Raw genomic sequence first — 27,546 nt, 5'->3', positions numbered from 1 at the left:
AGTTCTTACTTTGTGCCTTTCAGGGACTGGGCTTCCCTCTGCTACGGTTTGTACCTCCATTTACATGCTTCATTTGCTTCAACTAGCTTTTCTTAGAAAGGACTAGAGTCTATAGTAGTTTAAAATAGTAATGTTTGGGCTGGGCGCAGTGACTCACGCCTGTAATCCCAGCACTTTGGGAGGCCAAGGCGGGTGGATCAGCTGAGGTCAGGAGTTTGAGACCAGCCTGACCAACATGATGAAACCCTGTCTCTACCAAAAATACAAAAATTAGCCGGGCGTGGTGGCAGCTGCCAGTAATCCCAGCTACTCGGGAGGCTGAGGCAGGAGAATCGCTTGAACCTGGGAGGCGGAGGTTGCAGTGAGCTGAGATCGTGCCATTGCACTCCAGCCTGGGGGACAAGAGCTAGACTTCGTCTCAAAAAAAAAACAAAAAACAGTAATGTTTGTCCTTAAAAACTCTGATCCGGAATGCTCAAATGCTTCAGGAGACTGATTTGAATAATAATAAAACTCCAGTCTCCTGCATAGCCGGCTGTGCGTGAACTACTCTTTCTCTATTGCCATTTCCCTGTCTTGATAAATTGGTTCTGTCTAGGCAGCTCCAGCAAGGTGAAACCACTGGGCGGTTACAATATAAGTGGAGTCATATAGTATGTATTCTTTTGTATATGGCTTTTACCTAATGTTTATGAAATTCATCCATGTTGTTACGTGTATCAGTAGTTCATTTCTTTTATTGCTGAATTCTATTATATTATATGAATATACTGTAATTTGTTTATCCATTCTCTTGTTCATTGACATTTGTGTTATTTTAGACTTTTGGCCATTATGAATAAGGTAAATCTGTAAACGTCATTTTATGGATATATGTTTTCATTTATCTTGAAAAATACTTGAGAGAATTATTGGATCACGTGTTTACCTTCATGAAAAACTTGCAATCAGTTCTTCAAAATGGCTGTACCACTTTACATTACCACCAGCAATATATGAAAGTTCTTTTTTTACCTTTTATCTTTATTTATTTTTTAAATTACACTTTAAGTTCTAGGGTACATGTATACAACGTGCAGGTTTGTTACATATGTATACATGTGCCATGTTGGTGTGCTGCACCCATTAACTCGTCATTTACATTAGGTATATCTCCTAATGCTATCCCTCCCCCCTCCCCCCACCCCACAACAGGCCCCAGTGTGTGATGTCCCCCTTCCTGTGTCCAAGTGTTCTCATTGTTTAATTCCCACCTATGAGTGAGAACATGCGGTGTTTGGTTTTCTGTCCTTGTGATAGTTTGCTGAGAATGATGGTTTCCAGCTTCATCCCTGTCCCTACAAAGGACATGAACTCATCCTTTTTTATGGCTGCATAGTATTCCATGGTGTGTATGTGCCACATTTTCTTAATCCAGTCTATCATTGATCAACATTTGGGTGGGTTCCAAGTCTTTGCTATTGTGAATAGTGCTGCAATAAACATACGTGTACATGTGTCTTTATAGTAGCATGATTTATAATCCTTTGGGTATATACCCAGTAATGGGATGGCTGGGTCAAATGGCATTTCTAGTTTTAGATCCTTGAGGAATCGCCACACTGTCTTCCACAATGGTTGAACTAGTTTACAGTCCCACCAACAGTGTAAAAGTGTTCCTATTTCTCCACATCCTCTCCAGCACCTGTTGTTTCCTGAGTTTTTAATGATCGCCATTCTAACTGGTGTGAGATGGTATCTCACTGTGGTTTTGATTTGCATTTCTCTGATGGCCAGTGATGTGAGCATTTTTTCGTGTCTGTTGGCTGCATAAATGTCTTCTTTAGAGAAGTGTCTGTTCATATTCCTCGCCCACTTTTTGATGGGGGTGATATCTTCTTGTAAATCTGTTTTAAGTTCTTTGTAGATTCTGGATATTAGCCCTTTGTCAGGCTGGTCGTTGCTTTGGCTTCCCAATGTACCGGGATTACAAGTATGAGCCACTGCACAGGTAGATTGTAAAATTTTTCTCCCATTCTGTAGGTTGCCTGTTCACTCTCACGGTAGTTTCTTTTGCTGTGCAGACGCTCTTTAGTTTAACTAGATCCCATTTGTCAAGTTCTTGTTTCTCTATATCCTGGTTAGCATTTGGTATTGTCAGATTTTAAAAAATAATTTTTGTCTATGAAATCATAAAAAAAAACTAATGTACCACTTGTGATGCCCCCTGCAATCCTGCAGCAGACTTTTTTTTTTTTTTTTGAGACGGAGTTTTGCTTTTGTTGCCCAGGCTGGAGCGCAATGGTGCCATCTTGGGTCACTGCAACCTCAGCCTCCCAGGTTCAAGCAATTCTCCTGCCTCAGCCTCCCAAGTAGCTGGGATTACAGGCATGCAACACCACACCCGGCTAATTTTGTATTTTTAGTAGAGATGGGGTTTCTCCATGTTGGTCAGGCTGGTCTCAAACTCCCGACCTCAGGTGATTGGCCCACCTCGGCCTCCCAAAGTGCTGGGATTATAGGCATGAGCCACTGCACCCGGCCAGTTTCTTTAAATATCATCAGTAGGGTACATTTTCTGGTGTACGAGCCTTCATTGGTTAACCCTGGAGAAAGTAACTTCTGCTTCTGGCTGCACCCACCTCTCCACTGTTTCCAAATAGATATTCTCCAAATTAGCTCCTTTTGGGATTCCCACATCTGCTTTATCTACCCATAGCTGTACCAAGAAGAAATCTCAACCTCCAAAACTCTGGGGACTCCCTGTCTGCAAACCTAGTTCAATAATACTGAACACACTTGGCAGCTTTAACAGGGACTAGGCACAGAATCCTCCCAAATACTGGACCATTGAGGGCCTCTCCCACTCCATTCCTGCCTGTAGAACCTGAGTTCTCACTAACTGCCTGCTCCCTGCTATATGCTGTCCTGCCACACATGACAGCTTCATTGTCCACTGATGCTGCCATAAAATAACCCTGTTTTCTTTAAATATCTGCATCAGAGACAGCAGAGGCGATGACAATGGGTGAGTGAATCCAAAATTTAAGGACAGAGAGGTTTATTTCACTGAAACAAAGATTCCCTAAAACAAAGCAGGTGGATTATTCAGTGCTTGCTGAAGAGCATTGAAGAGAGGCTCCAAGGCCGGGCATGGTGGCTCACGCCTGCAATCCCAGCACTTTGGAAGGCTGATGTGGGTGGATCACTTGAGGTCAGGAGTTAGAGACCAGCCTGGCCAACATGGCAAAACCCTGTCTCTACTAAAAATACAAAAATTAGCCAGGTATGGTGGTGGGCACTTGTAATCCCAGCTACTCGGGAGGCTGAGGCTGTAGTGAGCCGAGATCACACCACTGCACTCCAGCCTGGATGACAGAGTGAGACTCCATCTCTTAAAAAAAAAAAAAGGCTCCAGGTGGGAGATGGCCTTGGGTGGGGGGAAAACAAGTACATAATTCCCAGAGGACAGTGAGATTCACCCAACAAGCCAAAGTGTGAGAGCTGATGGGTAGGGCTTTGGTGCTCCACCTTCCCGGTCAATTCCAAAGCCCCCCTTTTTAGAATAAGGACTTTAGCCAAGGCTCTTCCTGATGCCTTGCCCCAGTTCTTTCCTAAAAATGTAGATTGGAGGAGAACTCAACAATGTACTCAAAGGTCAGACAAATCTCTGCTTAGATGTTTTGAAGGTTGTGTAAAAACCTTTAAATAATATTCTGGAATGTGTGTTAGCCTCCAAGATCATTAGAATGACTCCTCATAAATTCTACTTTCCTCAATGGCTTAAGTGAGGGTTTGGTTACCTAAGTTAAAAAGATACCAGCTTAACTGGGTGAATATACAAACCCACAAATTAGTAAGCTATGCAGATCAACTTCCTAAAACGATTCAGAAGGAATAAAAAAACTAAGGTCTCAAAGATTATGAATTTGCAACTACAAGAACTGACTAACCAGATGAGGCCTTTTAAGAAAAGACAGGGCCTCCTTCTAATGATAAAACGGCTGTTTGCTTCTACTGTAAAAAGCCTGGCCATTTCAAAAAAGATAGTAGAAAATTTAACAGCAGGACCAGTGAAAAAACAGGATCCCACATGATGAACAGGATTGCTCTCAGAATCAAAGGGAGGTGTTCCTATTTCTACTAATGCCTTAGGAGAAATGGACATTTCCATAAATGAAGAACAGACACATGCCCTCAAAGACACTGGAGCCACTCTTTTCGTCCACTTTAAATTGTCTCCTTCCTTGGAGTAATGGAACCGTACAAACGGTAGGGTTATCTCATCAGCCTATCACTGGATACAAGTCCAAGCCCTTAGAATCCCAGGGCCCTCACTCTTTTCTTCATTTCCCCACCTCCCAGACATCTTAGGCAGACATTTTGTGTTGGAACGTCACAATGCATACTTTCCTTCTCCCAAAAGGAAGGAATGGATTTAGGTTTAGAATGGAAGGAGCAAATGGAAAAACTACAGAATGAGAAATTACTGAAATTATAAAAATACAGATCAAACAACTTTCTTCTAAACTGGGACTAATGACACAGATGGCTTAGGGCAAGCTTTGTCAGGCCACTTATGGTCAGAGTCTTCCACTGACATTAGTAAAAGATATTCAGCCATTTTCATTAAAGTGGAAGTAAACCTGATTAATCCTTCACCCAATATCAGACAATATCCTCTAAGGCCTGAAGCAACTGAAGGAATAAGATCCGTAACAAAAGACTATATTAAAAGGGGTCTAATTATTCCTTGCACCAGCATGTTAATACTCCAATCCTTCTTGTAAGGAAGCCGAATGAGAAGAGCTGGTATTCTGTACAAGATTTGAGAACTGTCATCAACACTGTGATCCCCAGACATCTGGTAGTACCAAAGCCCCCATCCTCTTTCGGCAGCTGGAAGTGAGATACTGTGACTGATTTATGTAGTGCTTTCTTTAGTATTTCAGTGGACCTAGAGTCAGTATTTGTTTGCTTTTACTTGGGATGACTGCGAGCATATCTGGCCTATCAGGAAATATTGCTGATGAAACTGCTGCCTCCATCACAGCCCAACAAAAAGCTACTGACTCACTGGCTAAGGCTGCACTGGACGACTGCACTGCTTTCGATTATTAGCTGAGCAAGCAAGTGTATGCATGGTGGCAAATACCTCTTGATGTGCATAAACCCTTTCCACGAAGTAGAAACTCATATGGGAAAAATTACAAACCACTTGGCTACACTATTCTAAAGAATTCTCCATTTAATCTTCTTCATAATACTTTTAGTTGACTCCCTAGAATAGGTTCCTTTTTTCATTCTGGCATACACATTCTCTTTTTCACTGTAATCCTTATGTGCACCGTACTTAGTAACATTTTTGTTTTAATAGAGATGGAGTCTTTCTGTGTTGCCCAGGTTGGTCTTGAACTATCAGGCTCAAGTGACCCTCCTGCCTTGGCCTCCCCAAATGCTGGGATTACAGACAAGAGCCACTGCCTGGCCAGCATTACAGTTCTACTATCGAAATTATTAATGCTATGCTATGTATCTCTGGCTGTTTTTTTTTTTTTTGAGACAGGGTCTCACACTGTTGCCCAGGCTGGAGTGTAGTGGCCTGATCACGGCTCACTGTAGCCTCTACCTTCTGGGCTCAAGGAATCCTTCCACAGCAGGTGCCACCATACCCAGCTAAGTTTTTTGTGTTTTTTGGGGGGAGAGAAAGTGTTTCGCCATGTTGCCCAGCCTGGTCTCCAACTCCTGGGCTCAAGCGATCCTCCTGCCTCGGCCTCCCAAAGTGCTGAGATGAAAGGCATACGCCCCACACTGGCCTCTGGATGTTTGTTACTCCTGAGAAAACTAAAATCATGGCACTCCGAAGACTAGAGACGATTCAACAGGCAAGAGCAGCGATGAAATGCACGCAGCGACTTTGGTCTGGCTTCGCGGCTCTGTGACCCCGGTTCGGCTTCTGAGCGCCTGGTTCCTTGGCCGGATGCCTCCTCCTTCCCCGCAAGACCAGACACGGCTATCTGGGAAGCAGCGTTTCTGGGGCGCACCTTGACACTTGGATTTGGATCAACAATGCTTTCAAGAAGAAAGACTTCTGATCAAAAGCGGGAAATGAGAAAGCGACTTTCCTCTGAAAAGTGCCTGCCAGTCCCGAGGCTGCGAGACCCCCCTGCCAGGCTGGCTCCCACGGAAGCCGGGCACCCACCCGGCCCGACCAAGCGCCACTCCGCCCTGTGACCCGCGGAGGCCCCGGCCCACCCCGGGGACGCCCGCCCCACACCGCGTTTGCCGCTCGCAGACCCCTCGCCGCAGAGGCGGACGGCGCGCCTCTCCCGGGCCCCTGGGGTCCGCGCCTCCCTCGGGCGGACTCTTCCGACTCTGCTCGAGCCTCCGCTTCTTCCTGCGGGCGGACGCCCCAGACACAACGGGCCCCGCTGTTCACGCAGGGGAGCCCCGGCGCGGCGGGCAGAGACCCGGGGACGCTCAGCTCCGGCCCACCGCTCGCAGCTCCCGCCCCGGGCGCAGGTCCCGACCCCACGGGCCGTCTCGGAGCCGCAGCGGCCGCTTCCCTGCACGTCCTCACGCCCCCCGCACAGACGCCGCCAGCCCCGCGCCTCAGTTTCCCCACTAGCACGATGGAAAGACGAGCCCCGCCCCGAAGCGTAGCGGCGTCTCCGTGGTAGCGAGTGCCCAGAGCGTCCGCCGGTCCCACCGCCCCTTTAAAACACGATCCGGCCCACCGCCTGCCGCGGCGGCGACCGCGCAGCCCATTCGTCACGGGGCCCGCGGCGTCCAGCCCCGGCCGACTCACCTCAGGCGGTCGCCGCCGCCCTCGCGCCTGCGCGCCCCTCGCCCCGCCCCTCTCCCCGCCCGCGTCCCGCGTCCCGCGCACCGCAGGCCCCTGCCCCTCGCCCACCCCCAGGACCCGCCCCGCGCACGCGCCGCACGTGCCACACGCACCCCACGCCCCTGCGCACGCGCAGGCCCCGCGTCGCGGCCAATGGGCGACGCGGCCGCAGATCCGCCCGGCCCCGCCCTGCCCTGTGAGTACCTCCGGCCGGGCTGCGGGGCTCGGCTCAGTCCCGGAGCGCAGCTGGGCCGCCGCGCTCGTGCCACGGCTTTCCCACCGCCCGCAGCCGAAGCACAACCCGCAGCCCGGCGCGGACTCCGATCGCCGCAGTCGCCCTCCGGCGCCATGTCGCAGAACGGAGCGCCCGGGATGCAGGAGGAGAGCCTGCAGGGTGAGGCGGAGGAGGCGGCGCGGGAGCCGAGGGGGCGCGGGGGGGAAGCCCGGGGAAGGCCAGAGGGAGGCCAAGGGGGCGCCAAGGGGAGGTCGTCGGGGAGGCCTAGGGGGCATCGCGGGCCGGGCGAGGCTGCGCCATCCTCCCCTCCCGTACCCATCCCTCGTGCGGGCTTGCGGAGCCCGGGGCGTGGGGACCCCGCGTACTGCCCGGGGTTCGCGGCCTCGCCGCTCGGGCGGGGGTTGGCTTGGACCCGGGTCGGACCGCACCGGAAAGCCCCGATTCTCCAGCTCCGCGCTAGCTAGAATTCCACCTGGAGGTGAATCTGCGTGTCCCAGTTGGTCCGAACAGCCTCAAAGTCCACGTTGCCCTCCGTGGTCTGTAGTTCAGACCAGTATTGGTTTTAATGACCAAACACCAAGGCGTGGCAAGTGGCCTGTTATGTGCTTTAATTTTGTTATTAATGTTTATATCCATGGTGACCGTTAGGATTTCCTGAAGGGTGAACGCGGAGATGGGAGGGGGTTACAGCGTTTTTAAAATATGGCATTAAATGGGCATGTTCCAATTCCACTAGAGGGTCGGTCCAAAACAAAGCTTTAAATGACTTAGGGGTTAAGAAAACACAAGCGAAGGGACGCTGCCCGTGCAGCACTCAGTCGTTACAGCCTGCTTAATGCCCGAATAGAGGCTCGCTGTGTGCCCTTGGCTAGATTCGCAAGACCATCCGTTCACGCAGCGGGAAACGCAGGCCCGGGGTGCAGGGCTTGCCCCACGCACAGCCAGGTGGCGTGGAGACCCTCCCCACCCGGTGGGTCCGCGTCAGAGTCCAGACGAGCCTTTACTCAGGGAAGCGGGCACTGAAGCCGCCTTCCCAGGGTCCCTAGGGCCCAAGCCTCGGAGGAGGGACCTGGTGGCAGCTGACCTTTGTGTTCTTTGAAGCCAGAGTTTACTAAGCAAAATTAGCATGTAAATAAGCTTGGGAAAGGACTGCTGAAACCTCTGACAGTGAACTTTTAATCTTCATTGAGAGTTTTTAAAACCATATATTCACATAAATTTAGTGAGTTGCTAATTTTATTACAAAAAAAAAGATTTTACTAGGCAGGACTTAGTTACCATAATATATTGAATAATATATATATATATATATATATATATATACATTTGAACACTACAACCATTTTTTTTTAACTTTTTTTTTTTTAAGAGACGGGGTCTTACTATGTTGCCCAGGCTGGTCTGAACTGGGCTCAAGCGATCCTCCTGCCTCGGCCTCCCAAAGTGCTGGGATTATAGGCCTGAGCTACCAGGCGCGCCTGGCCTAGAACCATATTTTTAAAAATCCTGTAATTCGGATTTTTCCTCTTGAAATTTAAACATTGGCTAATTGCTATTTTGAAATAGATTAAGAGGTGTTTTCCTGTCTTTTGTCATAAAATCCAAGGGATGTTTTTATAAACTCTTTGCCATAAAATCACCCATTTTCCGGTTGTGAAGCTGCGTTACTCCTGACATTGTGCGTTTCACTGCCTGGCTGGGATCTGGGCGTTGGGAGGTGGAGGGGGCTCCGGGGGGAGTCGGTCCTCTCTCAAGTATGTAACTTACACAGGCTGCTGAGTCATTGGCAGTGCAAGACGGCCAGCGCCGGAGTTACGAGATTTTTGTTTTTCTGTTTTGTTTATTCTATAAAAAGATAGTTACCCGCGGGGTGGATCCCATGTAGGCGATTCCTTGGGCCGCCCTGAGTGTCCGCGCGGCAGGACGGGGCCACCGTGGGCTCGGCGTGGGCGGGGTTGGCCGGTCCCGCGGGCTCCAGCCGCCTGCAAATCCGGCGCGGAGCGGTGGCTCAGGCAGCGCTCACCTCTGCCTGTCCGATTTCACTGCCCCTTGTTTACCTCGGAACAGAGAACTCTGGGAGCCTTGCAGCCAGACCCACGGTTGGAAGCAGCAAGCACTCTCTCCTCTGAGTGTACCCTCTGGGGCCAACTGCTTTTCTTGAGGAGTTAATGGCAAAATGGGCTGATTCTGTTCCTATCTCTTGATCATTCTAGCTAAAGTTGTTGACTCGCAGGATGCTCATATTTGTCCTTTTCCTTTTTGTTTTTTACAAGCCCAGTCTTACGCTGTCACCCAGGCTGGAGTGCAGTAGCACAATCATTATAGCTCACTGCAGCCGTGAACTTGGCCCTTTTCTCCTAGACATGTCACTGCCAACATGCAGGAGAGGTAGGATTCTGTGACGAGACCGTGCGTCACGGTGGCGGGGGCATCACTTCCTTGAAGGACCCACTGTCTTCACCAGGAGGGCATCAGTTCAGTAAAGTGCGTGCCCATTTACTCTGGAGCGGCCGTGTTTAATGATCCAAGCCCTCATCTCTTCACCCACTGCTGTGTCTGCAACTGGCAGATGGTTCTCTTTCTTGTCAGAGGTAACTCACCATGGGCAAAGTTGTATGAGGGGAAAAGATGTTTCTACTTCTTTTGGAGTGGAATTGTAGCATCGTGCACTTTGAGACCTGAAGGGGTTGCAGACATCTAGATTCTCGTCCACGACCTGCATTTCATAGATGGTCACAATGAGGTTGTAGAGGTGGAGAGAAAGATGAGGCTGGCAACAACACTTAAGGAGAAGCCAAGGACTCTGCATGAAGCACCAGTGGGATACCTGGAGCCCAGATGCCTGAGGCTGCGTGCGATAGGCCAGGCCTGGAGGAGAGTCTGGCAAGAGGAAGGTGAGGGAAGCCCCGTTAGAAGTCAGGGACCTAATTTACCTATCCGGCTGACTTGATACTTGAAATCTTTTGTCAGGTGGGTCTCTTTTGTTCTCTCCCCACTAACCTGAGAAGCTTTTAAAGGTAAAAACAGCAATTTCTTAGAGCCCACCTCCCCTGGGGAAGAAGCCCTTTGTATGGTTTTGGGGGTGCTAGTTCCCTCTGGGGTTCACAGCTCCTCTGCTTCAGGCTTTTTTTTCTGGGATGCTGCCTCCCTCTATTCTGACATTTATCCCAGAGCTTTTTCAGTCTATTTGCCTGGATTCCACCCCAGCATCCCAAATAGTCACTTTCAGAGTGGGCTGAGGCTAGGCTTTTGGAGAACAATGAAAAAACAACACAGGTGATTCTCCCTTCATAGCCAGAGTTGAGATTGTCACCCCAGCTTAGGGCGTAGGGTGGCCTTGAGAACTTGGCCCTGTGTTTACTCCACGTGGGGCTCATGGCTTGGCCCGTGAATCCATGTTGAGGAATGGGACCCAGGGAGTTGCCCCGGGACATGCAGAGGGCAGTGAATCGAAGGGATTCCCTGGAGTCTGTCACTGGAGGGAGAACTGCTTTGGGCACCTAGAAAAGCTGGATGTCAGATGATTTTTTTTTTTTTTTTTTTACACAAAGTGAGAATAAGAAATGGATTAAGAACTCTTGTTGGATTGTATTTTGTCTCTGAGGCAGACCTATCAGTTTTCTTTTTGTAATGTGATATAAATATTTATAGTCTAGGCTTTTCAAAATCTCATCTGCCTTGATATAGGAGGGAGGTAAGATTTACTGGCTGTGTGTCTTGTTAGCAATGTAAATTATAAGTGAGTGAGGAGGAGGAGGAACATAAGGAGAGAGACCTGAAATGAGATTAGGAAGGAGGGCTTTTCTTGCAGCAGCAACAGCAGCACCTTTCTTTCTGGGGCCTAATTATACTACAGTTATTTGAAGTGTAAACTGCTTGTGATTATGAGCAAGTTTTCTAAGGTTATTAAGCAACCTTACTGTAACCCCATCTTTCTTTGAAAAGGTGAATGATCGAGTGGAGAACTGTAACATGTGAGTAGATACACAGCATGCTACATTCTCCAGGAAGTGCCTTCCTTTCCTACCCGGTTGCTATAGGTTAATAATAAAACTCCTGTAGCTTAGTAAATCATTGCTGGGAATACAGCTTTTGGGCCCAAAGTCATTAGCCATGGACAATCTGTATGGGTTTTTTTTTCCTTGTTTCCTGGATTTTTAGGACCCTTCCTGGGGCGATTTTTAAAAAGCACTGCTTTGGTTCGAATGTGTCCCTCCATGTTGCCAGTGGGATGGTGGTAAAAGGTGGGCCTTTAAGAGGTGGCTTGGCCATGGGGGCTCCTCTCTAGTGAATGAGATTAGTGCTCTAAGGGGCTGGATGGAGGGAGGTGGGTCCCTCTGTAGCCTCATTGAAGGGATGAGGCAGGAAGGCCCTCACCCGACACCAGATGTTGGTGCCTGGATCTTGGACTTCCCAGCCTCCAGAACGGAGATCAATTTCTGTTGGTAAATCACTTAGTCTGTGGGATTCTGTTACAGTAGCACAGACAGAGGAAGACAGAGATACACTTGTCTCTACTTCATCTTCCTCTCCCTGTGGTCTTCAGCTTGCCCCTTGTGTGATAGATACAGTATGTGTTTGGTCTTGACCCTACCTACTTCCTGGTGTAGAGCACCTAAACCCCTGGGATTTCCTGAGCAGTGTCTTTTTTTTTTTTTTTTTTTTTTTTTTTGAGACAGAGTTTCGTTCTTGTTGCCCAGGCTGGAGTGCAGTGGCATGATCTCGGCTCACTGCAACCTCCACCTCCCAGGTTCAAGATATTCGTCTGCCTCAGCCTCCCTAGTAGCTGGGATTACAGGTGCCCACCATGCCCGGCTAATTTTGTATTTTTAGTAGAGACGGGGTTTCACCATGTTGGTCAGGCTGGTTTCCAACTCCTGACCTCAGGTGATCCGCCTGCCTCAGCTTCCCAAAGTGCTGGGATTACAGGCGTGAGCCACTGTGCCAATAAGTGTCTTAAGCATGTTTGTTAAGAAAGAGAGTAAAAAGGTGGCGACTCCATAGGCAGAGCAGCCTGACCAGTGTGTGTGTGATTCATAAAGTCACCCTATTGGCAGTGTACTCCAAAAGTGCTCCTTGGTTAACCATTTTTGGTGTTAAGTTGTAAGGAGCCCCTTCAGAATATACTGCTAATACAGTGCTCAAGGGCGGCCCCAGGATAGTTACTTGAGGTAGAAATTCCCAGGGCAGCCCCTCCTAGGAGGGGAGGGGACTGGGGATGGAGATGGGGGAGCCGTGAGGAGTGGGTAGCACGGTTGGGGTTAGGGTTGGGATGTGGGGTAGGTGGGGTTCTGGTTGCAGAGAGTGTGGTTGGGGTTAGGGTTGGAATGTGGGGTAGGTGGGGTTCTGGTTGCAGAGAGTGTGGTTGGGGTTAGGGTTGGGACGTGTGGGGTAGGTGGGGGTCTGGTTGGGGTTAGGGTTGGGATGTGGGGTAGGTGGGGTTCTGGTTGCAGAGAGTGTGGTTGGGGTTAGGGTTGGGATGTGGGGTAGGTGGGGTTCTGGTTGCAGAGAGTGTGGTTGGGGTTAGGGTTGGGACGTGTGGGGTAGGTGGGGGTCTGGTTAGGGTTAGGGTTGGGATGTGGGGTAGGTGGGGTTCTGGTTGCAGAGAGTGTGGTTGGGGTTAGGGTTGGAATGTGGGGTAGGTGGGGTTCTGGTTGCAGAGAGTGTGGTTGGGGTTAGGGTTGGGACGTGTGGGGTAGGTGGGGGTCTGGTTAGGGTTAGGGTTGGGATGTGGGGTAGGTGGGGTTCTGGTTGCAGAGAGTGTGGTTGGGGTTAGGGTTGGGACGTGTGGGGTAGGTGGGGGTCTGGTTGGGGTTAGGGTTGGGATGTGGGGTAGGTGGGGTTCTGGTTGCAGAGAGTGTGGTTGGGGTTAGGGTTGGGATGTGGGGTAGGTGGGGTTCTGGTTGCAGAGAGTGTGGTTGGGGTTAGGGTTGGGACGTGTGGGGTAGGTGGGGGTCTGGTTAGGGTTAGGGTTGGGATGTGGGGTAGGTGGGGTTCTGGTCGCAGAGAGTGTGGTTGGGGTTAGGGTTGGGACGTGTGGGGTAGGTGGGGGTCTGGTTAGGGTTAGGGTTGGGATGTGGGGTAGGTGGGGTTCTGGTTGCAGAGAGTGTGGTTGGGGTTAGGGTTGGGATGTGGGGTAGGTGGGGTTCTGGTTGCAGAGAGTGTGGTTGGGGTTAGGGTTGGGACGTGTGGGGTAGGTGGGGTTCTGGTTGCAGAGAGTGTGGTTGGGGTTAGGGTTGGGATGTGGGGTAGGTGGGGTTCTGGTTGCAGAGAGTGTGGTTGGGGTTAGGGTTGGGACGTGTGGGGTAGGTGGGGTTCTGGTTGCAGAGAGTGTGGTTGGGGTTAGGGTTGGGATGTGGGGTAGGTGGGGTTCTGGTTGCAGAGAGTGTGGTTGGGGTTAGGGTTGGGACGTGTGGGGTAGGTGGAGATCTGGGCTGTATGTCATTTCCATTTGTCTGCTCTGGAATTGTTTCTGGTAAACTGATAAATGTAAGTAAAGTGTTTTTCTGAGTTCTGTGAATTGTAGTAAATTACTGAACCTGAGGCAGGTGTGTGGGATCCCCTGAGTAGGTAGAGGCACTGACAGAAATGTGAGTGACCTGGACACCCCATTCTCCGCTTGCATCTGTGGGAACAGTCTTGTGGGCCCGACACTAAGTCTAGGTAGATAGTCAGAATGGAATTGAATCGTTGGACACCCCGGTGGTGGTGACTTGGTGTCCCACATTTGATGTTAAGAGTGGCATCGGAGAAGAGACACCACACCTTCAAGCTCCATTTGTGTTCCATATCGTCAGATATCTGAACAACACTTCAGTCAGGTAAATTGAAGCAGGCCCAGAATCTGAATACTGTAGATTCAGTGTAGACAGACAGCTGGCCAAAACAGAGGCCGTGGTGCCGTTCTCTCAGGGGCAGGCCATGGCTAGCTGGCCGCATGGCATCTTGAATCCCAGAGAGGGAAGGAGGGTTAGCGAACATCAGAGTACTTGGCAATACTGTCTGGTCAGATGAGCGGCTTCAGGAATGGTGTGGTCTGTACATCTCGGAAGGCACCCTGTAGCCTCTGCCAGAGTGTGGGGCGGACTGGCCTGGGCCTTTCTCCTCCATTGAGCTCCAGGCTCCGAGACAGACCCTGGCTGCCTTTGATTAGGGATGTGCTTCGTGCGGGCCAGGACATGAGGCAACGTGAGCGGCCAAAGAGAACAATCATGCGTTCATTTGAAAATTTGTGTGATCATTTCGTTAGCAGCTTACTGGGAGACTGTTGATGGTATAAGTTGCAAATCCACTTTTCCTTCGTGGGCCTTCGGTTTGCTTTTTTCTGGTTAATATGAAATATACTCTGCAACAAGTGGCATACTGAGCCTAGGCCAGCCCTCTTTCAGGAGAGATGCCTCGTGTGTGTGGAAAGTTGTGCACCTGCCTTTGCTTCCAGCAAACATGACGGATGAAGAGGCTGCTCCGTTCCCCCTAATTGCATGGTGTTATTAGTGCTGTGTTGGTGTAAGGACAGTCAGCAGCTCAGGGTGATTATTCTGCTTAATAAAATTATAGTGACTGCAAAATGAGATAATTCCATTGTTCTCGTCCATAAGTTTCTCTGTCTTTTGTGGCCTGCACTTTACTCCCACTGCACTCCATCCTCCATACGCTACCAGAGAAAGCTTCTACCAGATTTGCTTTAAATAAATAAACCTATGACACAAAGTAGAGAAATTATCCTGGGCCCAGAAATAGACATGTGCCTATATGCACACTTGATTTCTGACAAAGGAAGCAGCCCAGAGCAGAGGTGAGGTGGGAGCTGTCTGCAATAAATGGGGCATCCGTCTCACATCAATGGAAGAATTAATCCATGTAGATTTTGGATCTAAATGTGACTGTCATAACAGTAGACCTGTGTGAAAATAATAGAATAGAATATCTCAGCTCAGGAAGGGATTGCTGCATTTGACTGAATTAAAATCAAGAACTTCTGTACATCAGAAGACATGAGAAGTAAAAAGAACAAGCTACCGAGTGAAAGTTACTTGCAACATATTTAAATGCAGAAAAACATATATCTAGAATACAGGATTATCCCAGAATTGCACTTTTAGCAGTAAGGGAATGGGAGCAGCGTTCCAGCCTGTTTCTATTTATAATGGTGACATGGAAAAAATACTGCTGGATGCCCACAAATAAGAGAAAGAGAGATAATAGAAAAGAATAAGAGATTCGAAGAACCAGTTCAAAAAAGATGCTATCCAGATGGCTAGCAAACTTGTAAAACCGTGTTCAACCTCGTTAGAAATTATATAAATGCAAAGTAAGCTACACAATGCAAGTAATAGAGGCCGGGCATGGTGGCTCACGCCTGTAATCGCAGCACACCGGGAGGCTAAGGTGAGAGGACTGCTTGGGCCCAGAAGTTTGAGACTAGCCTGGGCAATATAGCGAGACCCCATCTCCTAAAAAAAAATAGCCAGGAGTAGTGGTACATGCCTATAGTTCCAGTTATTCCAGAGGCGTCAGCTAGATGGCCTGAACCCAGGAGTTTGAGATTATAGTGAGCCTTCATTGTGCCACTGCACCCCAGCCTGGGTGACAAAGCGAGACTCCGTCTCGAAAAGAAACAAAAAATAGAGTTTAAACCTTTTAAAGAAAACTTCAAAGCTTATGTTGACGTTAGTGTTTTTTTGTTTTTTTTTAAAGACCTCTTTTTCCAAATAATAGCCTTTTTCTTATAAAAGCTCACTGCAAGGAAGTATTCTAATTGGATTCTGGTGACTCAGCAGTTATTGGACATTTGCTTGGTATAAAGGGACTGCAAGAGCTGGACAGACACATGGTCTCAGCCCCAGGGGGCTTCCTTCCTGTACCCAGGGAGTGTGTGCGTGGACAGTCACTGCCATGAGAATGGGCAGAGGGATGTCTTCAAGTCGGGGTTAAGGGATGGTTCCTGGTGTGTCACCATTGCTACCTCTTGGAAATGGAAGGGCAGGCTGGTTAGATATTAAGACCAGATTCCAGAGTGGGTAGAAAATTCCATCTGTGCCCCTTTTTTTTGTCCCCATCAGGCTCCTGGGTAGAATTGCACTTTAGCAATAATGGAAACGGGAGCAGTGTTCCAGCCTCGGTTTCTATTTATAATGGTGACATGGAAAAAATACTGCTGGATGCACAGCATGAGTCTGGACGGAGTAGCTCCAAGAGTTCTCACTGTGACAGGTAGGTGCACGTCAACAAGTGTATGTGTTACAGTGCTGATGTCTTCAGTGGGTGACAGTCACAGCTGGAAGTGCCCGTGTCACCTCTAGGACAGCGGGCTGCTGTTCCCCTCAGGCCGCATTCAGGACTGGCTCCTGCCGCAGTCCGTTCTTACATAGGAGCCTTGCCCTCTTTGGGGATGCAGTGACCTGGGACGTACTCTGTGGGGAGCATGTTCAAGTCGTCAGCAGGCAGCAGAACAGCCACAAACCCCACTCTGAGAAACGCACTCACGCGCCTCAGCAGGGCTGTGGTCGCAGGAGGAGCGGTTCCTGGTTAGCAGCACTTCTGAGTGACTCCAAGGTAGAGTGGCTGACAGTGGTCAAAGGTCACGTGCCCTTGAAAGCTGTGCAACAGACCGTGAAGGCGGCAGGTGACAAAGCCAGCTGCTTGCCAGTTGCCCCTGCGCCTTCTCTGGAAGACTGGCTAGCTAACTCCTGTCGTGCTTAGCCAAAAGGGCTGAGGAATAGTTTGGCTCTGGCTGGTGCTGGGTGGAAGGGAAGACGCGTACGCTGACTGGCTAGAGCCCCTCATCACGGAGGCGGTTCACTGCCTTTGGGGTTTGAGCTTCTGATGATAGAATGTTCACATGATGTTCTGTTTTTCCCATTCTATTCACATCGCCAAGCCCACCTCGCTCACAGACACCACAAGATACCAACAGAGCTTCTGAAACAGATACCCATAGCATTGGAGAGAAAAACAGCTCACAGGTAAGCTGGAAGGAGAATGTGCAGTTGTAAAACTATTTGTGATCTGTTTGTACAGGAAACGGTTTTAAATGTAATTGAGCACCTCAGAGAAAAGTCAGGCTTTAAGGGTGTCTCCTGCTTTTAAAAAAAACAAAAACAAAAACAAACCAAAAAAACACACAAAAAAACAAGAAACTGTGGGTGGGAACATCCACAAGCACATGGGCTGGACACTCAGCTGAGCGGGGGAGGCACCGAGTGGGACAGGCAGCAGGGGCCTCCTGTCCCTGCCTGCCATCAGGGATACGCCGGAAAGGAGGAAGGGCTCCCTGGTGGCTGCAGCCTAGAGAGGAGGGAGGGACCACTGGAAAGGGTGGCAGTGAGCCAGCTACTGGCTGGTCTTTCCTTGTGGTTGCTGGGTGGACAGGGAGTGGGTTTTAATATTTGCATGCTGTGTGGGACTCAGGCGTTACCCATGGGGCCATTTGAGGCCATTTGGCCACTGTGGCTGTGACTCTGAGGTGTCCTCCTCATTAGACACTGTCACTGCCTACCCTGTGCCTTTCCTAGCATTAGTCCTGAGCTAACTGGTGCCTGAGCAGTGTAGCATTAGTGGCTGACCAGCCTGATAATTTAGTGTAAGATCACTTTTTCTTCTTTTTTAAAAAAGTTTTTTTGTAGAGACGGGGTCTCCCTGTGTTGCCCAGGTGGTCTTGAACTCCAGGGCTCAAGTGATCCTCCCAAAATACTGGGACTATAGGTGTGAGATACCGTGTCTAGCCTAAGATGACTTTTCTGTTAACAGCTATTGAATGGGCTTTACATACCGGCTTTCAGCATTGTTGTGAAAGCGGAGTCTTAGAGGAAAAAGTGTACCTGGGGTTATTGCCTTGGTTTACTCTGTCATTCTCCCTTCCTACTCCGGCACAGATGGGGTTCGAGGCAGTGATCAGCACTGTCTTGCTCAGTTATATCTGGCAGTGCCTTACCTTGTTGCAGAGGAGATGCGCGATAACTGTTTTCTTGGGTGTTTGTTGCTGGTGAGAACTTTAACGATGGACCGTGTTCTGTATTTTGGAAGCTCTTTGAGGAAGCATGGCCTTCAGGCAGGATTAGTAGCTGGCCCTTCGGTGCTAGCTTCCCTCAAGGCTTCCTTCACCAAGGAAACAAGGAGTCCCTGTTACCCAGGCTTTCTCAGGGACATCCCCTGGCCCCACTCCGAGGGGCAGCATGATTTCGGGAGCCCCAGGAGCCCTTGCTGTGGGTGTGTGGGTGCATCCAGGGCGTGCGGCCTGCTCCTGGGCACTTGGGGCTGTACCCAGCTTGGGTGTACCCAGATGTTTGGTGGGTTTAGGGAGCTATATTGAGTATTTTCAATTTTATTTCTTTTTTTTTGAGACAGGGTCTTGCCATTTTCACTGTTTTAAACAAAACCTCCCCCTTAGTTTTAAAAGGAATTAGATGTTCAGGTACAGAATTTTGAAAATGCAAAAAAGTAGAGAAAAACACTTAGACTCTCAGATTTAAAATTCTCTTTAATGTTTCCTGCTGTTGTGTGCTTCTGAGGATTTGGCCGCAGCTGTGGTTATGTGTACATTTCTGCCTTTTCCCTCCTGCTTATCCCGGAAGCATCTTGTAAACCTGCTCACTATACAGTGTCCGTTTCCTTCGTCGTGTCCCTGTTTTGAGCCATTTTCAGCTGTTTTCATTTTCTTTTGTTATAACCAGTGCTGCAGTCACCATCTTTGCCCTCATGTCACGTAACTTCCCTAGGACAGTGTTTGCCGCTGTCAGTACCCCCAGAATCTCACAGGGAACCAAATGTATTTACGCCCTGAGTGGGGCTCCCCCAGAGGTGATCTGTCCCTGGAGGAGACGAGCATGCTGTGAGCCGGGAGTGCGGTGCGGCCCGGGGAAGGCCGCCAGCCCCAGGACTCCCCTTGGATCACAGTCCGAGGCAGTGACATGTGCCTTTGGGCTCTTGAATTAAGCCTGCGGATCTGAAGTTCGGGTGGGAGCTGGGTGCTTTCCCGTGTCACGTGTGGTACATTGATCTGCATTTAACATTGACTTTATCTTAGTCTGAGGAAGATGATATTGAGAGAAGGAAAGAAGTTGAAAGCATCTTGAAGAAAAACTCAGATTGGATATGGGATTGGTCAAGTCGGCCGGAAAATATTCCCCCCAAGTGAGTGTGTTCTCAGTGTCACGGGGGCACCCCTTGACAGAGGACACATCAGCTGACACGTTTCTTCCCGCCTCAGGGAGTTCCTCTTTAAACACCCAAAGCGCACGGCCACCCTCAGCATGAGGAACACGAGCGTCATGAAGAAAGGGGGCATATTCTCCGCAGAATTTCTGAAAGTTTTCCTTCCGTCTCTGCTGCTCTCTCATTTGCTGGCCATCGGATTGGGGTAGGTGATGTGACTGTGTGAGTCCTGTCATGGCATGTCGTGGGGCGATTCTGGGTCGCAGTGATTTATTCGTAAACTGTTTCCTGAAGTCCAGATCATCAGTTACAGCTTGGTGCATTTTCACAAACACACCCACATAGTCACTGTTCAGGTCCAGAAACCACCAGCCTGCAGCCCCAAAAGGCCCCAGCACAGGCACCCTGTGGTGCTGCTGTCTGGCCTGGACGAGTCTGCCTATTGCTCACTGAATATAAACAGAGTCAAAGCAGGGATTCTTATGTCTGACCTCTTTGTCCTGTGTGTAGCTGAAAGCAGTCTCATTTCTGCGTAGTACTGCGTGGCAGGAATGCACCCAGCTGTCTGCTGTAGATGGAGGGTCTCAGTTACTTGCTGTACTTCCTCCAGACAGGACTGTTGTTCTAGTAACTCTCAGCAATAAAGGAACCAATGCGGTCTCCGACTTTTCTGGCTTGAGTTTTGCTCTTGTTGCCCAGGCTGAGTGCAGTGGCATGATCTCGGCTCAGTGCAGCCTCTGCCTCCCTGGTTCAAGCGACTCTCCTGCCTCAGCCTCCTGGGTAGCTGAGATTACAGGTGCCCACCACCACGCCTGGTTAATTTTTGTATTTTTAATAGAGACAGGGTTTCGCCACGTTGTCCAGGCTGATCTCGAACTCAAGTGATTGCTCACCTTGGCCTCCAAAGTGCTGGGATTACAGGTGTGAGCCACCGCGCCTGGCCTTTTCTGGCTTCTTATACTAACTCACTCTGCAGAAAACACAGAGACCAGGCAGGTGCCGCTGTGGATTCTGAAGAGCTTTAGCTGCAGCAGTGGTGAAGAGCCAGAGTGGGAAGCCAAAACCGCTCCTCCTTGGGCTGGTCCCAGCCTCTCTCAGCGGGGAGGAGGGGTCTAGTCCTGGCGTGCAGACAGTGTTCTGTGGCTGCCGTGTATTGGACAGACTGGGAAGACCGGAATGCCACTGGGGGCAGGTGGGTTAGGTAGGTTGGCCAGAGGGCTCACATCTGGGTTGAAGGAAACGGGATAAAAGCCACTTGAGTTTCCTGGGCCGGGAGCTGAGCACTGCCCATGTCTCCACCTCGCCCTCCCGTGTGCATGGTTTTCTTCTAGCTCTTGTGCACATTCTCACGTCCACCCCCATCACCTTTATTTCTGCTGGTGCTTTTTGGAGTCAGACCCACAGACTGCATCAGCATCACCAGGCAGTTTACTTCCTGGAGCCTTTTCCAGAACTGTCAAGCAGACTCTGGGGGCAAGGCCTTGGGATCCTCATTTTAAATACAAGGTTTAGCCCTTTGTTTCAGGATGGATTTCTGCAGCCACTACTTCCCAGCTACTGTCCTTTGTCCTGCCCAGGTTTTCAGAACCCGATGCTGCCACTGGCGACCCACACCCCCTCAGCTGCTTTTCAGAACCGCACGATAAAATCTGCCCTGAAAGCTGCTGCAGCACTGTCTGTGCTCACAGCACCCACCACACCGCCCACAGGCCGGCAGTGTCTGCGCTCACAGTGCCCACACCACCACCGCCCACAGGCCGGCACTGTCTGCGCTCACAGTGCCCACCACACCGCCCACAGGCCGGCACTGTCTGCGCTCACAGTGCCCACACCACCACCGCCCACAGGCCGGCACTGTCTGCGCTCACAGCGCCCACCACACCCCGCCCACAGGCCGGCAGTGTCTGTGCTCACAGCGCCCACCACACCCCGCCCACAGGCCGGCAGTGTCTGTGCTCACAGCGCCCACCACACCCCGCCCACAGGCCGGCAGTGTCTGTGCTCACAGTGCCCACACCACCACCACCCACAGGCCGGCACTGTCTGCGCTCACAGCGCCCACCACACCCCGCCCACAGGCCGGCACTGTCTGTGCTCACAGCGCCCACACCACCACCACCGCCCACAGGCCGGCACTGTCTGCGCTCACAGCGCCCACCACACCACCACCGCCCACAGGCCGGCACTGTCTGCGCTCACAGCGCCCACCACACCACCCACAGGCCGGCACTGTCTGCGCTCACAGCGCCCACACCACCACCACCGCCCACAGGCCGGCACTGTCTGCGCTCACAGCGCCCACACCACCACCACCGCCCACAGGCCGGCACTGTCTGTGCTCACAGCGCCCACACCATCACCACCGCCCACAGGCCGGCACTGTCTGCGCTCACAGCGCCCACCACACCACCACCCACAGGCCGGCACTGTCTGTGCTCACAGCGCCCACCACACCACCCACAGGCCGGCACTGTCTGTGCTCACAGCGCCCACCACACCACCCACAGGCCGGCAGTGTCTGCGCTCACAGCGCCCACCACACCCCGCCCACAGGCCGGCACTGTCTGTGCTCACAGCGCCCACCACACCACCACCCACAGGCCGGCACTGTCTGTGCTCACAGCGCCCACCACACCACCCACAGGCCGGCACTGTCTGCGCTCACAGCGCCCACCACACCACCACCGCCCACAGGCCGGCACTGTCTGCGCTCACAGCGCCCACCACATCACCGCCCACAGGCCGGCAGTGTCTGCGCTCACAGTGCCCACCATATCACCGCCCACAGGCCGGCAGTGTCTGCGCTCACAGTGCCCACCATATCACCGCCCACAGGCCGGCAGTGTCTGCGCTCACAGCGCCCACCACACCCCGCCCACAGGTCGGCACTGTCTGCGCTCACAGCGCCCACCACATCACCGCCCACAGGCCGGCAGTGTCTGCGCTCACAGTGCCCACACCCCGCCCACAGGCCGGCAGTGTCTGCGCTCACAGTGCCCACCACACCCCGCCCACAGGCCAGGCCAGCCAGGCTTCCGATTCTGCCCTTTCCTGGAGACCCATCCTCCTCCCTCCGGGAGTGAAGCCCGCTGGTCAGCTGGAGCGAGCCTCTCTATTGCTGAAAAGCCTTTTCTGACACTCCTGCATCTTTAGTTTGGGACAAGGACCTCCCACTACCAAACTTAAACCACATGAGGGCAGGGGCTTCATTTTTAAGCAGTTGGCTTTAGTGAGGCTGGTGGTGATGAACTAGCAACACCATCTTGCCCTGGTAGGTGACTTCCCCCAGCACTGAGTTGGAACAAAGCAGCAGCTTTCTGTGTGGAAACAGCATTCAGTTTGGTGATCCTTCTATGTAAGAATACAATCTGATGTTTTCTAAATTAATTAATACAAAATACATATTGATAAAACAGTAAAGATTACAGATAGATTCATTACAAAATTTTTATAATGGGTATAAAATCAGCAGTCCCCTTGCATAAGCTCTAACCACAGTGAGCTACCCTGTTTCAGCTGTAACACAGTCTCCTGTGAATCACAAGATACATTAACTGCTGATAATTTTTCTGTTAAGGATCTATATTGGAAGGCGTCTGACAACCTCCACCAGCACCTTTTGATGAAGAACTGGAGTCTGACTTGGTTTGTTAGTGGATTACTTCTGAGCTTGCAACACAGCTCACTGAAGAGCTGTTAGATCCTGGGGTGGCCGCGTCACTTGTGTTTATTTGTTCTGTAAATGCTGCATTTCTAATTTAGTAAAATAAAAGAATAGACACTAAAATCATGTTGATCTATAATTATACCTATGGGATCAATAAGCATGTCAGACTGATTAATGTCTACTGTAAAAATTTGGTAGTGAATTTTCATTTGATATTAGATATAAATATCTGAATATAAATAATTTTAATATACTAGTCATGACGTATGTTGTATTTTAAAAATTATCTGCAACCTTAATTCAGTTGAAGTACTTTATATTTCAAAAGAATGAATAACATTGATAATAAAATCGCTACTTTAAGGGGTTTGTCCAAAATAAATATTGTGGCCTTATATATCACAGTATTGTAGAAAGTATTATTTAATTTAAATGGATGCAGGTTGTCTACTAAAGATTATACATAACTATGCTAATTGTTCGTAATCAACAGAAACCAAGATAGAGCTACAAACTCAGCTGTACAGTTCGTACACTAAACTCTTCTTGCTTTTGCATTATAAGGAATTAAGTCTCCGATTATTAGGTGATCACCTTGGGTGATCAGTTTTCTGCTGAAGGCACCTGCTCAGTATCTTTTTCTCTTTATCACTCTGCATTGGTGAATTTAATCCTCTCCTTTGTGTTCAACTTTTGTGTACTTTTAAAACCAGCTTTATTCTAAACAAATCTGTGTCTACTTTAAAAAACTGGAAATGGAAAAAAAAAAAATAAATCTTTGCCAAATCCTTCAGATTACTGTATTTACATATGGTTTAAAATCAGACGTCATAATAGCTTCTTGATGAAACCAGGACTGGTCCCTATTTTGACATTATCTTTCCTACAGCAAGCTTTTTAGAAAGGCTGCCTGCCGCCTTGATGTTTCACCTTTCCACGCTTAATTTGGGTGTTAAATCTAATGTTTTCATTTGTAAAAATCTTCATTGATGCCACCTGGGAAGCAGTCATCTCATCTCTAAGTTTTACATTTGGAGAAAGTGGATGGCATGACATCAGAATTCCTTTATATAATTTAACCTCAGAATAGTCTGAGATCATCGAAGCACGCTGGTCAAGGGAATTCCGTTTTTGTTTTAGAGCAAATATGTTTGCTGTTTGTCTTTCATCACAAACATCAGTGGAGTTTCAGCACCTTACAGAGCTCAGTGAACCCCCTGGTCACCATCAAAGTTAGCACACAACAAAGCCAACCATGTGTCCCCCTCACAGATGACAATGGCTGAACTCTCAGTGAAACCAGCTGTATGGCCGGGCACAGTGGCTCACGCCTTGTAATCCCAGCACTTTGGGAGGTTGAGGTGGGCGGATCACCTGAGGTCAGAAGTTCAAGATTGGCCTGGCCGACATGATGAAACCCCGTCTCTAATAAAAATGCAAAAATCAGCTGGGCGCAGTGGCACGTGCCTGTAATCCCAGCTACTTGGGAGGCTGAGGCAGGAGAACCGCTGGAACCCAGAAGGCAGAGGTTGCAGTGAGCGGTGACCATGCCAGTGCACTCCAGCCTGGGAGGGAGAACGAGACTCCATCTCAAAAAAAAAAAAAAAAAAAAAAAACCAGTTGGAGGTACTAAGCTCTGGGACTGGGCCAGTGCGATGGCTATACACCTGTAATCCCAACACTTGGGGAGGCCCAGGTAGGAGGATCACGAGTCCAGAAGTTCGAGACCAGCCTGGGGGAGCATAGCAAGACCCTGTCTCTACAAAAAATACAAAAATTAGCCTCGTGTGGTGGCACACACCTGTAGCCCCAGCTACTTGGGAGACTGAGGCAGGAGGATCCCTTGAGCCCAGGAGTTCAATACTGCAGTGAGCCAGGATAGTGCACGTGGCCTGAGCAAGAGCAAGACCCTGTTTCAAAAAAACAAACTCTGGGACTGGAGTGCTTTAATGGGAGACCAAGAATCAAGTTTTCTAGAGGTGTTTTTCATTAGATTGTAACATTAGACATTTTATTAAAAATGAAACAAGTTTGATGTGTGTGTGTATCTGAATGTTTTTATCTTTGAGGTAGGATAATGGCAGTGAGCCTTTCTGAATAGCTTTTGTAAATAGCCCTTCTTTTCTACAGTGGTTAATACAAATAACTGCCCATACCACTCACTTTAATCATTAACAAGTTTACAAAATTAACATTATCTAAATGATTTTGATGTAAAAACATTGAACACTTGGCCACTATTTACCTAATATTTACTCCGATGCAGACATTTGCCCATGCACATCTGCTTAGGGTGTGGAACGTCACGCCTACATGTTGCTTAGAAGGAATGCACATGGCTGCAAGAGAGAGGAGTCGGCAACACCTCAAAAAACTAGCCATGCATCTATGCTTTGGACGCACAACCCACTTCTAGGAATTCACTCTGGAGATAGACCTAGAAACTTCTACGTGCACATGCACAAGGATATAACTAAATACGCAGTATTTATTATAACATGATTGTATTAAAATATATGAAGCAACTGAGGTGCCCATGCACAGAGACTCGAGAGAGCGACAGTGCTGCCCTGCAGGGCCGGCGCTTTGCCACTCATGCACCAAGGGGAAGAGCTCGCGATGAGAAGGGTTTCCAGGGTATGTGAAGTAAAACACAGTGCAAAAACAGATGTGTCCCTAGCAGAAAGGAAAGAACATTTGGAAGCAGCTCCTTGAAACAGGAAACCTGTAGCAGTTTTAAGACAGCCCCCGGCCAGGCGCTGTGGCTCACGTCTGTAATCCCAGCACTTTGGGAAGCTGGGGCAGGTGGACTGCCTGGGCTCAGGAGTTCGCGACCAGCCTGGCCAACACAGTGAAACCCCGTCTCTACTAAAATACAAGAAAATCAGCCGTGTGTGGCGGCGTGCACCTATAGTCCCAGCTACTTGGGAAGCTGAGGCAGGAGAATTGCTTGAACCCAGGAGGTGGAGGTTGCAGTGAGCCAAAATCGTGCCACTGCACTCCAGCCTGGGTGACAGAGCGAGACTCTGTCTCAAAAAAAAAAAAGCCCCCTAGTTTTTTTGACAGCCCTTAATGAGTGATGGGGGTCTGTGCCCCTTCAGCTGTGGACTCTGGCCAACAGGGTAAGGAGGGAGTGATGCCAGTGGTGCAGCACCACTTTCTGGGCCCACCCAGCCTTAAGAAACTGGCAGCCACCACTCCCTGTCTCTTTGGGGGTGCATGCTCTTGGTGCCCAGCCTCCGTGCTGGGAAGAAGCCACATTGCTCAGTAGAGAGGCCTGGTCAGATAGGATCCAGCAGCTAGCACCCCTGCCAGCCATGTGGCCCCCTCTGTGGATCCTCCAGTGCCAGGAGAGATGCCCTCGCTGACAGTCTGGAGCACAGATGAACTGAACCTGCTGAGCCCCGTCCAAACTGCAAATGGGAGGACAAAATACGGGATTATTTAAATATATATATAGTATACTTTATGTGAAAAAGGCTAAGAAAAACACATACACATACCTGCTCATTTGTGCAAAACAATTAGGGTGAATAAGGTAGAATTAAATGAGATTGGTTATCACGGGGTGGAAACAGGTGGAGATGGAAAATGGAAGAGGGTGGAAGGAGGACAGCTTTTCGTGTAACAGATTTAGAACCACACTAATGCTTCACATGCTGCTAAATTCAATAAATAACTATTTGGGGGGATCCAAAATGGAATACCTACAGTAAGGGAACCTCACTGTTATAAATAATAAAGCTACACTGAAGGGGTGGGCTGGTGAGCTAAATGACCAGAGAACACCATTCGGGGTGGATACTGCAAGGTTAAAGTGACAAAAAAAAAAGAACCTAGTATACTCTTGCTAGTGAATTTGCTTTCCATGGGTTGGCAATCCCGAAACCACAGGCATATTAACATGTGTGATGTTACACGTAATGACAGCCGGATTTCCCACTGCTGGACAGTCACAAGGAAGGCTAGCATGAAGCCGTGGGCTTGCTGGGTTTGGTTTAGCAGTGAGTCGCGGTTTGAGCCGGAGCTGTGCATGGTGGGGTGTGTCTTTCCAAGTGCCACTCAACAAATGGGCCTGGAAGCAATGATCCTCCAACAGCCATGTGCATGGCCAGCCCTGGGTCCCGGTGGTGGTGACGGTTGTCTCAAAAAAAAAAAAGAAAGTCACCATTAGGCAAATCCCAATAACTGCTGATTCGTCGACAGAAACTAAAGTTAGTGGGTTCTTGAGAGGATATTCTCATTATGTCCCCGCAAGATACTCATTACACCAAGGAAAACAGTAACTCTACAGTGAGGAGACCTGGTAGACACCACCTACATCCTGATTTGATGCAGAGGACGCCAGATCTCTTCCGTGTTCTTGCCAGAATGCATAATTGCAGTTTAATCACGAGAAAATATCAGGCAAACCAAAATTGAGGGGGAGTCTACAAAATGCCTGCCCACACTTCCCAAGTGCTCGGGTCCTGAAAGACTGCAGCAGAGACTGGAAGACAGGGAGACAACGAAATACAACGTGGGCCCTTTGGGAGGGCCCTGGACAGGAAAAACGGACACCTGTGAGACAGCCAGGCAGGTGCCAAGGCAGGTGCAGGTGAGGCCACTAACCCTGCACGGTGTGAGTCCCCATGAGGCTGCAGGACACACCATTGTTAGGGGGCTGGG

General features: G+C 49.7%; 2 protein-coding genes across 3 annotated transcripts; both read left to right on the top strand.

Annotated features, from left to right (window-relative positions):
* Positions 1-6,729: 6,729 nt before the first annotated feature.
* On the top strand, positions 6,730-23,671 carry BNIP3 (BCL2 interacting protein 3). 2 transcript variants are annotated; one of them, XM_063670411.1, is made up of 7 exons: positions 9,425-9,649; positions 9,788-9,952; positions 16,121-16,271; positions 16,939-17,023; positions 19,084-19,190; positions 19,267-19,416; positions 22,789-23,671. In XM_063670411.1, exons 1-7 carry the CDS (start codon positions 9,628-9,630, stop codon positions 22,832-22,834), a joined length of 726 nt encoding a protein of 241 aa, XP_063526481.1. In that variant the 5' UTR covers positions 9,425-9,627; the 3' UTR covers positions 22,835-23,671. The 2 variants fall into 2 exon arrangements, with proteins under 2 accessions (XP_054291492.1, XP_063526481.1); XM_054435517.2 differs by lacking the exons at positions 9,425-9,649; positions 9,788-9,952 and adding an exon at positions 6,730-7,217.
* LOC134740192 (uncharacterized) lies at positions 19,423-22,782 on the top strand. Its single transcript, XM_063670410.1, has 2 exons — positions 19,423-22,092; positions 22,183-22,782. Exons 1-2 carry the CDS (start codon positions 20,803-20,805, stop codon positions 22,345-22,347), a joined length of 1,455 nt encoding a protein of 484 aa, XP_063526480.1. The 5' UTR covers positions 19,423-20,802; the 3' UTR covers positions 22,348-22,782.
* Positions 23,672-27,546: the final 3,875 nt, after the last annotated feature.

This window comes from Pongo pygmaeus, chromosome 8 (genome assembly GCF_028885625.2).
Source record: "Pongo pygmaeus isolate AG05252 chromosome 8, NHGRI_mPonPyg2-v2.0_pri, whole genome shotgun sequence".
In the NCBI taxonomy this organism is placed as follows: Eukaryota; Metazoa; Chordata; class Mammalia; order Primates; family Hominidae; genus Pongo; species Pongo pygmaeus.
This window is presented reverse-complemented; position numbering and strand designations above follow the sequence as displayed.

Coding starts and splice junctions, on each gene's coding strand:
- LOC134740192 (XM_063670410.1), top strand. CDS start 20,803: ATGCTGCCACTGGCGACCCACACCCCCTCAGCTGCTTTTCAGAACCGC. Junction 22,093..22,182: donor CCACCACACCCCGCCCACAG/GTCGGCACTGTC, acceptor CCCCGCCCACAG/GCCGGCAGTGTCTGCGCTCA.
- BNIP3 (XM_054435517.2), top strand. CDS start 6,977: ATGGGCGACGCGGCCGCAGATCCGCCCGGCCCCGCCCTGCCCTGTGAG. Junction 17,024..19,083: donor GAGAGAAAAACAGCTCACAG/GTAAGCTGGAAG, acceptor ACTTTATCTTAG/TCTGAGGAAGATGATATTGA. Junction 19,191..19,266: donor CCGGAAAATATTCCCCCCAA/GTGAGTGTGTTC, acceptor TTCCCGCCTCAG/GGAGTTCCTCTTTAAACACC.